General features: G+C 38.0%; 1 protein-coding gene across 1 annotated transcript; it reads left to right on the top strand.

The window, feature by feature from the left end:
* The first annotated feature begins 6,042 nt into the window (after positions 1–6,042).
* LOC6036221 (40S ribosomal protein S17) lies at positions 6,043–7,799 on the top strand. The gene is made up of 3 exons (XM_001846244.2): positions 6,043–6,161; positions 6,514–6,665; positions 7,371–7,799. The coding sequence occupies exons 1-3, from the start codon at positions 6,159–6,161 to the stop codon at positions 7,609–7,611; spliced, it is 396 nt and encodes a 131-aa protein (XP_001846296.1). The 5' UTR covers positions 6,043–6,158; the 3' UTR covers positions 7,612–7,799.
* The last annotated feature ends 3,728 nt before the right edge of the window (positions 7,800–11,527 follow it).

The raw sequence follows: 11,527 nt of genomic DNA, 5'->3' as shown, positions 1-11,527 counted from the left end.
ACTTTTACTTTTAGTGATTTTTTGGGTTGTAAATTTTTGCTCGGGGGACCCCTTAGATCCCATTTTCTGGTGATAATTTTATCATATTCGTGTTCCTGAGACAATTTCACAATAGAAACATGCATAAAAATGTTTATTTTGATCCATTACAACTAAAAAAATCACTCAAAGTAAAAGTGTCTATTTAATATGTTAAACTGCCTTACCCAAAGCGTTCTCAGTCTCAAATGGTAGTCCCAGATGTCCCCTACAAACTGCAGGTCGAACCGAGTTGATATCTGGATGGAACACTTTTTTATTTGAGTTTGAAAATTATGCTATTTTTTCACTAAAATGCCAATAACTCCCTTTAAATTTAACCAATCGGGATGCTCTACCCTGCATTTTGCTGCATTTTTTGAGCCCTTTCAGATGCATTTTGAATTTTGAAATTTAATTGAATTTTGTCATAGTTATAGCCTTTTTAAGATTTTTGACGATTTTAAACCTTTAAACTTTGTGTCCCGATTTGCCCCACTTCCCGTTGACCTAGAGTGCTCATATTTTGGCCAGATGGTAGTTTTATATGTACAAACAACCTCTGAAAATTTCAGGCAAATTGGTGAGGTCCAAACGACGTCCCATACAAAGGGGTATGCCCTGTTCGTGGACTCGCTCTTAATGCAAAAAAAAATTATGACAAGACAACATTTTTTCGATGGATCAACTATGGTCCCCTTGGAACGAGCTGTCAAGTAGGAGCTTTTCTGTCAAGAAGGACCGCGAGGTAAATTTTTCAAAATTGATTTAAAAATCAATTTTAAACTCTTTGTGGTCGTACAAAGGGTCATTGTACTCAGAAAAATAAGCTTTATCGCTGTAAACAATAATATCCGCAATCTAAGCTTCATTTTAGGACCCAATAGAAGGTAAGGGTAATATATGTCACATTTAATTTTTCCACCTAAAAGGCTGATACGCAGATGGGAAGGAACGCAAAACTCCATACAAAAAAACGCCCAAGAAACGGTCAAGGAAAGGATCACGAAAAGATTTTTCTTAAGCGGTACGCAGCTGAAAAGTAACAGAAACGGAAAGATTGCGTTTGACGTTTCTTCGCGCGGTGCTTGTTTGTAATATGTTTTGATGAAAAAATCAATTAATTGTTATTTTTCTTTTTGAATGCGACTGATAATTACAAACGTTTTTATAATTTTGAATTGGATATAATAAAATTAAAATTCCAGCCGAATCTCAAAAAGCAGAATATTGAAACTAAAAGGACATATTTAGTTTTTTGAGTCGAAATGGAGTAAAAAAAGAAGTTGTCTTTATAGATGTCGGCCATCGTGTCACCAACAATTTATTGCTAGTACCAACCAGCTACCTATGGATTATGAGTCCCCTGCACTGTCCGATTTACCCACACTCGCGGGACCAAAATTAAGTAAATCAGAGTGAAATTAAACTTGACAATAATCATACAAATATCTATGTTCTTACTGAAAATATAATAATAATCTGAAATTTTGAAATCCAACCAAACAACAAATTCAAAAATATGAAAAAAGAAAAACAAACATTCCAGAAATTTCCAATATCATTTTTTTTAAATAATAAAGAAAATTTCAACAAAAATCTGAAATTTGGAAAATTAAAATTAAAAATATGCAGAATTGAATAATAATTTGATTTTTATCGTTTTTATAAATTCAATAGATCAATAATGTTCAAATTCGAAACGAATGTACAAGTCGAAATTCCAAAAGTTTTAAAACTCGGAAATATAGAAATTCTTAAATACAAATTTACGAAAACCTCGAAATTATAAAAATCAAACACTCTATTTCTTCCAAAATAAAAAAATCTAGAATGAAAATTTAAGAATAAAGAAATTTAAAAAAATTAAGAATTAAGAAATTTAGAAAAAAATAAGAATTTAAGAATTTAAGAATTTAAGAATTTAAGAATTTAAGAATTTAAGAATTTGAGAATTTAAGAATTTAAAAATTTGAGAATTTAAGAATTTAAGAATTTAAGAATTTAAGAATTTAAGAATTTAAGAATTTAAGAATTTAAGAATTTAAGAATTTAAGAATTTAAAATTTAAGAATTTAAGAATTTAAGAATTTAAGAATTTAAGAATTTAAGAATTTAAGAATTTAAGAATTTAAGAATTTAAGAATTTAAGAATTTAAGAATTTAAGAATTTAAGAATTTAAGAATTTAAGAATTTAAGAATTTAAGAATTTAAGAATTTAAGAATTTAAGAATTTAAGAATTTAAGAATTTAAGAATTTAAGAATTTAAGAATTTAAGAATTTAAGAATTTAAGAATTTAAGAATTTAAGAATTTAAGAATTTAAGAATTTAAGAATTTAAGAATTTAAGAATTTAAGAATTTAAGAATTTAAGAATTTAAGAATTTAAGAATTTAAGAATTTAAGAATTTAAGAATTTAAGAATTTAAGAATTTAAGAATTTAAGAATTTAAGAATTTAAGAATTTAAGAATTTAAGAATTTAAGAATTTAAGAATTTAAGAATTTAAGAATTTAAATTTAAGAATTTAAGAATTTAAGAATTTAAGAATTTAAGAATTTAAGAATTTAAGAATTTAAAATTTAAGAATTTAAGAATTTAAGAATTTAAGAATTTAAGAATTTAAATTTAAGAATTTAAGAATTTAAGAATTTAAGAATTTAAGAATTTAAGAATTTAAGAATTTAAGAATTTAAGAATTTAAGAATTTAAGAATTTAAGAATTTAAGAATTTAAGAATTTAAGAATTTAAGAATTTAAGAATTTAAGAATTTAAGAATTTAAGAATTTAAGAATTTAAGAATTTAAGAATTTAAGAATTTAAGAATTTAAGAATTTAAGAATTTAAGAATTTAAGAATTTAAAATTTAAGAATTTAAGAATTTAAGAATTTAAGAATTTAAGAATTTAAGAATTTAAGAATTTAAGAATTTAAGAATTTAAGAATTTAAGAATTTAAGAATTTAAGAATTTAAGAATTTAAGAATTTAAGAATTTAAGAATTTAAGAATTTAAGAATTTAAGAATTTAAGAATTTAAAATTTAAGAATTTAAGAATTTAAGAATTTAAGAATTTAAGAATTTAAGAATTTAAGAATTTAAGAATTTAAGAATTTAAGAATTTAAGAATTTAAGAATTTAAGAATTTAAGAATTTAAGAATTTAAGAATTTAAGAATTTAAGAATTTAAGAATTTAAGAATTTAAGAATTTAAGAATTTAAGAATTTAAGAATTTAAGAATTTAAGAATTTAAGAATTTAAGAATTTAAGAATTTAAGAATTTAAGAATTTAAGAATTTAAGAATTTAAGAATTTAAGAATTTAAGAATTTAAGAATTTAAGAATTTAAGAATTTAAGAATTTAAGAATTTAAGAATTTAAGAATATAAGAATTTAAGAATTTAAGAATTTAAGAATTTAAGAATTTAAGAATTTATGAATTTAAGAATTTAAGAATTTAAGAATTTAAGAATTTAAGAATTTAAGAATTTAAGAATTTAAGAATTTAAGAATTTAAGAATTTAAGAATTTAAGAATTTAAGAATTTAAGAATTTAAGAATTTAAGAATTTAAGAATTTAAGAATTTAAGAATTTAAGAATTTAAGAATTTAAGAATTTAAGAATTTAAGAATTTAAGAATTTAAGAATTTAAGAATTTAAGAATTTAAGAATTTAAGAATTTAAGAATTTAAGAATTTAAGAATTTAAGAATTTAAGAATTTAAGAATTTAAGAATTTAAGAATTTTCAAATTCAAATTCGGTTTTATTGGTGAATAATCAGATACAATAAGTTCTTTTGAGGTACAAAACAGAGTTTTGGAGTTCCTTTCAGCTGTGTGTTACATCATAATCCATTTTGGAACAGTTATTGCTTGTAAATAAAGGTGTTGCCAAGAGTAAGAAAAATTAAGAAAAAAAACTTACTAAACTTGCTAGGAAAAGGGGATAGAAATAGAGAAAGCTTAAAACTAGATCACAGTTTTTTATCCTTTATAGATGTGCTTAATCATTAATTCCCCGAGGGCTAGAAATTGCTCCGCCTTGTTACGGCAGCTCCGAAACCGCGTCATCATCTCCCCCGCGAGAGCAAAGAACTCCGGCAGGGTAAAGAGATCTTCCCCGGTCACTTCTTGCTGGGCCGCATTGCCGCTGCCGGCAGCGACCACGCTGGCAAACGATCGCCCCCAGCCAGGAGGGAACGCTGAGTTGTCCGCTGGAACCGTTCGCTGGCCAGCTGCAGGAACGGCTGCACTCGTACTTCGCTGAGGAGGGTGGGACGCTGCTGCTTTCTTCTTCCTCTTTCCTGCTCCTCGAGGTAGGACTTGCGCGCGACGCATCCGCGGTAATTACCGGTATGGTTACCGCCGCAGTTCGCGCACTTTACGCGCGGCTTGGTTTGTTCTGCGTTTTCCCCAAGTCCGCCTTTCGTGGCAGTGCGCACACCTCCGAGAGGTGTGACTCACCGCACTTCACGCAGCGGGGCTGGAGGTTGCAGTTCCGCGAGCCGTGGCCGAATTTCTGGCAACGGTGACATTGCGCTGCGTCCGTCGGATTTTGGAGTAAAACCGCCAGTTTACCCAAAACCGTCCAACGCCTTAGTCCGCCGCAGGTCTTGAATTTTGACGGTGCCGCGGTCGAAGTACAATAGGTAGTGTGTGTGTACCTGTGACGGTTGTCTTCCGCGAGAGGACTTTTATGTCTCGCGGCGTTATTCCGACACCCGAGAGGTGCTCCTTGAGGACGGAGATCGGGCGGTCTTGATACCCTGCAAGACGACCTTAACAGCTGTCTTCTGCACGGGGTCGAATGTGTAGAACTTGAAGCTTTTACGCTTCAATTTCTCCACAACCAGGTCGAAGTTCTTTTGGTCAAACGTGAACACTTGCACTGACGATTTACCTATTTTGAGGCAGTACACGAGGCCTTCCAGCTGCTCGTCAACATCGTCCGCCAACGTGTCCAAAACGAAAATTGGTGGTGGTCGTCGTTCCTTTGGAGTAATTACTTTTTTTGGCGAAATCACTTTCTTCCGTGCACGACCATGGTCGTCGTCGTCGTCGGTAGTGCTACCGTCGGTGTTGTTGTAGCTGCTTTCCTCGTCACTCAGTCTCGCGAACTTGTTACTAGTGGGAATGTTGGCGGATGTTGAAGCGCCATCGGTCGACAGATTGCCGGAAGTAGCTGAACGGAGCCTTATAGGGCTGCGGCCCTGGACACGGTAATTAGGTGTAATAACTTGGGGTCAAATCCTTTGGCGCACACACTCCCCGGCGCGATGGCGGACGACGCGGCGTTGGTTTGTTTACCTTTTTGCACACGGCCGGTAGACGAACTTCGCGGGTTTTCGAGGCCGCACTCGAACTGCCACGGCCACGGCCGGCCCTTGGCATGCTGTTGGAGCAAACTCGCGGCGAATCACGGTAAATTACGGCGAAAAATTTCGAAAAAACGATGGAGCACTGAGCACTTGACTGCTGCTTGCACTCGTGCGTACACGGAGGAATTTAAGAATTTAAGAATTTAAGAATTTAAGAATTTAAGAATTTAAGAATTTAAGAATTTAAGAATTTAAGAATTTAAGAATTTAAGAATTTAAGAATTTAAGAATTTAAGAATTTAAGAATTTAAGAATTTAAGAATTTAAGAATTTAAGAATTTAAGAATTTAAGAATTTAAGAATTTAAGAATTTAAGAATTTAAGAATTTAAGAATTTAAGAATTTAAGAATTTAAGAATTTAAGATTTTAGGATTTTGTCAACGCTCGTGAATTCTGATTATTGACGCCCGCGATAATATACAAGTGTGTAAAAGTGAACAGTGTGCAATGTTGATTCTCAGTTTATCTACCAGAATGTTCAATTATGGCCACCTGATTGTATGAACAATCCCGCAGTTCCAAAAAAAAACTTAAAAATAATCGGCTGATTGCCTACCTGCTGGCTCATTCCCGCGCAGTGCGGATTGCCTACGTGCTGGCACTTTTTCGGCGCGTGCTTTTCGGATTCGCCGCCAGGATCGCGCCCAAACTTGACACTCCTCGTTTCCGTGACAGCTTACTTCGGAAGGACGTGACGTCACATATTTCTTTTCCACGAGTTTTCGTAGTGATCGGCTGCTGTGAAATCTAAAGCAAAATGGTAAATAAGTGAAAATGGCGTGGATTTTCGGTGTTTGGTAGCGGAAACGCTGGCGGAATCGTTGCGCGATGTGATGGCGGTGCGATTAATGTTGGATTCGGCGCTCGTTGGGGACATTTTCGTGGAAAATTTCACGAAAATAGTTTTTGTTTGGGCCCGTCCTCAGTGGCCGAAAGTGACGGCGGCTTGCTGTGTTGAGAATGTGTATGTGTGTGCGTGCGCGCCTCACGTTGAGGTTCCGCACTGGAAGATCGCAGCATGCCTAGCCGCGAAAAGCACCGGAAATCTGCGCCGAAAAACGGAAAATTCTGGAGCGAAGCTTATTAATCATGGGTGCGTTCTGCATTTTTAGGGTCGCGTTCGTACCAAAACCGTCAAGAAGGCCTCGAAGGTCATCATCGAGAAGTACTACACCCGGCTGACCATGGACTTCCACACGAACAAACGCATCGTCGAGGAGGTGGCCATCATTCCGACGAAGCCGCTGCGCAACAAGATTGCCGGGTAAGTTCCGTGGGGGAGGTTGATGACACCTAATGTTGACTTAATAGACGTTCGATTCCGGCTTCTCAAAAGAGTGTTCAACTTGAATCAAGGTTTTAAAAGCTGGCAAGTTCATATTAAAAGTTAAGCGCGATGATTTCTTTACCTAAGGGGCTATCCATAAATGCCGTAGCATTTTTTTCGAGGATTTTATTGTTGTTGCTATAAGAAGCTTTTTCAGCACGAGTCTTGCATTTATCCAGCGAGGTTTATCAAGTCTGCATTGGATTTTCTTCAGTTAAATGTTGGTTTCTTCTTTTGGATGTTATTTGACATCAAGATAAGTTTCAATCAGTATCGAAAAGTATTATTTTTCGATACAAGTGCCGAAAAGTCGAACTTTTTATCACTCAAATAGAAGCTTAGAAGCACTTTCCAGTACTATTTTTTTCCGTCGTTACGTCATTCGAGTCGGAACAAAAATGATTCAGTTTAACAACGGAATTGCAATTTTTTCAGAAGATTCCATCATCTGGAGCGAATTGGAACAGCTGTTTTAGCCTTGTTATTGCACGATATTTGGATATTTTTGACTAGTTTCGAATAGAACAGACACAGAACAACAAAAATCTCTATTAAGATTGTAGTCTCGATTCGCCCCATTTGACGGTTCTAGAAAAGGAATAAATAAATCTAACCAAACCTCCTTTTTCTCCCTTCCCGCAGTTTCGTGACGCATCTGATGAAGCGTCTGCGCCACTCCCAGGTCCGCGGTATCTCGATCAAGCTGCAGGAGGAGGAGCGCGAACGTCGCGACAACTACGTGCCGGAGGTGTCCGCGCTGGAGCACGACATCATCGAGGTCGACCCGGAGACGAAGGAGATGTTGAAGCATCTGGACTTTAACAACATCGTCGTCCAGGTCACGAACCCGTCCGCCCAGGGCTACAACAGCAGGCGAAACTAGGTTCGTCTTCGGTGGCGCGTTTTCCTCACTTTTTTTTGGAGTGAACGCGACGGAGCAATGAACCTCTCGAGTGCGGAAGGGGGGGAGGCGTGCCGAGAGCTATCGTTTAATGTAAGAAGGGTCAGAATGTGGAACGGTTCTTTAGAAGTGAAAGAATAGAAACACGCTGATAAGGAACGCTAAACTGTGTTGGCTGTGTGCTGTCTTACTGCGCGAAACAATCCGAAATATTTTATTTGAGCAATAGTCTACATAAGCTGGAAATGGATTTCATTTAAATTTTTTGATTTGGATGAAACCAAGTGTGAAGGACACCATCTACCACCTTAAGGTCGTAGAAGGTGTCCTTCACTCTTGGGATAATGACTGTCAATAGAGCTATCTAAGCCCGAGCTCACGCACACTAGCACCCCATTTGTTTTGCTGGCGGGTACAAAATTTAACCTCAATCTTTTTCGTGTACGTACACGCAATACATGCGCACGTAGATAACTCTATGATGGTTCAGAATTCAGGGTCCAGAAATAGTAAATTGAAATGAAAAACGTTACTTAATCCACCCTTAGGTGGTTGGTGCCTTCCTCACATTTAAAAGGTAATGTTATTCAAAATAGGGCGGACCTTAAAGTGTTTTATCAATTTGACTTATTATTCAAGCCATCAGATTGGGCAATCAGATCTTCATATTTCAGGGCACTTATGTGCTTACAACTTATGATAGGGTAGTCAAATCTCCAATTCAATTCGTGCTCGTTGAAAAGCTTTTTTGATTACCTATCCAACGACAGATCGCATGGTAGTTCCGGACAACGTTTTCATCAAAATATCTGAGATCCGGCTTCGAAAAAGTGCATAAATAACGCTTAAGTGCTTTTAACTTTTGATAGGGTTGTCCAATTTTCAATCTTTTGGACGTGTTGGGAAGGTCTTTTCATTACCTGTTCAACGACAGGTTGCAAGATAATCCGGACAACGTTTTCATCATGATATCTGAGTTCCAGCTTCCAAAAAGTACATAAATAACACTTAAGTGCTTATAACTTTTGATAGGGTCATCAGATCTTCAATGTATTGGTCGCGTTGGAAAGGTCTTTTAAATATCTTTCTAAAAATGTATAACATGCCGGGTTATATTACAAAAACCACCCTTTTTACAAACTTCCGGACTTTTGCTAAATTCGTTTTTTTAGCATAATTTTTGAAGTACTTAACTAAACTTTATAATTTTCAATAGCGACTTAGGGACCCCAAGACGGATCGAATGAGACCAAAACGGTCCAAATCGGTTCAGCCAGTGCCGAGATAATCCAGTGCAATTTTTTTTGATCAACATCCCACCACACACACAGACATTTGCTCAGAATTTGATTCTGAGTCGATATGTATACATGAAGCTGGGTCTAGGTGGCCAAATTAAGAATTTCGTTTTTCGAGTGATTTTATAGCCTTTCCTCAGTAAGGTGAGGAAGGCAAAACAAACGCGCCAAGTCTTCTGACGTTTGAGTCAGTCAAAATCGAACCAAGATCGAACCAAGTTTTTAGCGCGTGGCATTTGAAAAGGTCGTATGCGCATCGGACATAAATTACATAAATAAAAACTTTTTTTCCGTTTTTTTTTTCTTTAGAAAGATTTATGTTCAATCTCAAATTTGAACTAGGGGAACGGCATATAATTCCATAGAGAACCTAGTGTTGGCATATCAGCACTTTGGTGTTCAGTTACAGCTAGTTTAAAGCATTTTCGACAGAAATTTAGTTAGTATTCTGAAAGCGTAATTCATTTTAATACACAGTTGACGTCAAAACCTCGGTTGGGGCGCACGTCTTTACACTATCGCGCTGCGAGTTGTTTTTTTTTCGCTTATAGTTGCAACCACTATCCGCGCTAGGCAAATTTTGCCTACTGGCCCGCATCATGAACGAGATGCGTGGCTACCGTAAAAACACGGTGGTGATCGATTTTGGACCGGTTCCAAAAAAACCAACAATAACACAAATCCGCAAGTTCGCCTTCGAGCAGCTCAAACTAGACATCACACAAATTCGCAACCTCCAGCTCAGCATGACCAAGTCATTTGTTTACATCGAGATGAGTCCAGAAATCAGCGCAGAAGAACTGGTGGCAGAGTTCGACATGAAGCTCACTATGACGTCGGAAGATGGAGTACAAACTCCGATCCCGCTGCACACTGCAGATGGAGCCACCGAAGTTAAGATCCACGATCTTCCCCCCTACATGCCCACCCAGATTATCGCGCAACACCTAGCAGAGTTCGGCGAGATTCTGTCCATCACAGACGAGCTGTGGAAGGAACACTTCCCGGGTGTACCGACAGGTACGCGGGTTGTTCGCATGAGGATCCGGAAACCAATTCCATCCTATGTAAACATCGGGGAAGAAGTGGGGTACGTCCGTTACCGGAATCAGCGACCCACCTGCAGACACTGTTCCCGCTATCTCCACGTTGGACAGAAGTGTTCTGACGTCAAGAAAGCTATCACGGGCGGTGTTAGCAGCCGTTTGACACTGGCCGACATCGTGTCGGGTGTAAACCCGAGCGCCGATGGAAAACAGACACCCGAAACCCTACCAGCACCACCTCCATTGATGCCACGACCCACTCTCCCGATCGAGCCGCTGAACGAGGAACAACTCCTTGCCGATGAGGAGGCTCCGGTGATCCCTGAAGGCACAATCGTTCCGGAACAAGAAAGCCCAGAAGAAGAACTCCACCTTCCCGGGGACTCCACCTTCCCGGGAGATGAAAATTACGAGATTTCCAGTGATGAGGACACAAAAATGCAGACGGAAGAAGCCGAATCGGAAGCCGATTCAGCTGAAGATACAACTGCAGGAAAGAAACGCCCCGCACGACCCAAGTCGCAGAAGAAATCCAAACGGCTGTCCGGATCCAAGTCCAAATCTGGCTCCTCCAAGTAACATCGTTTTCAACCAAATTTTCATCACCATTTTATCTACATCAAACTCCTCATCGTCATCGCAATCTCGCCATTCTTCAACAAACATTTATTCAACGCAACACATAGTTCCTAAAGGTAAAAAGCTCCGGTATATGTCCTGCCGAAGCGTACACAGATACTGCCATCCCACTCAAACCCCCAAAACTGCCCGCAGATCGTCCAAGCATTATGCACCTGGTTTCGGCAACCGCCGCACATCGCCGTTGCTCGTCGGCCCGCCGTTGAGGACAATATACCATCACGCCGCTTCATCTGTTCTCATAGGTAAGAAGCACAAGTTCAGGTATATGTCCTGCCGAAGCACCTCCAGATACTGCCCTCCGTTCAAAAGCTCTCCAACTGCACACAGATTGCCCGATCGCTCAACACCCGAAACTCGTATCCGCAACAAATTTGGCCCGACGCTGAAGCTGTCGTCTAGAAACGTTCAAAATTCCCCCGGCCGCGCTGCATGTGGAACCCGCAGTCGCAAAACAAACGGCCCGGCGATGAGGACAATATATCAACAAGCAGTTTTACCTATCTTCACAGGTAAGAAGCACAGATATATGTCCTGCCGAAGCACCTCCAGATACTGCCCTCTCTGCAAAAAAATCTCAATTACCAACAGATCAAAAAACCTACTCAGCTGTATGGACGGCCTGCAAGAAAATTCCGCGGCTGATTTTTCGCCTCCTCAATCCTGGGTGATACGCACAACACGAAAGAACAAACTCGCATCATCGTACGGCTCCAGCAGAAATCTGGTGAGAAAAACAACAGTGGTACGTAAAAACAACAAGCATGACAGCATGGCAAAAACAGCTGTTCTGACAAACGATTTGTCAGAATCAGTGACTGGGAACGGGCACAAAAACAAAAAGGGTCTCGAAAGAACGTGCGACACCAGCGACATCTGTTGGGCAATAGCAGGCATGCCAGATTTTGAAGATTT

Source organism: Culex quinquefasciatus, chromosome 3 (genome assembly GCF_015732765.1).
Source record: "Culex quinquefasciatus strain JHB chromosome 3, VPISU_Cqui_1.0_pri_paternal, whole genome shotgun sequence".
Taxonomy (NCBI): domain Eukaryota; kingdom Metazoa; phylum Arthropoda; class Insecta; order Diptera; family Culicidae; genus Culex; species Culex quinquefasciatus.
This window is presented reverse-complemented; position numbering and strand designations above follow the sequence as displayed.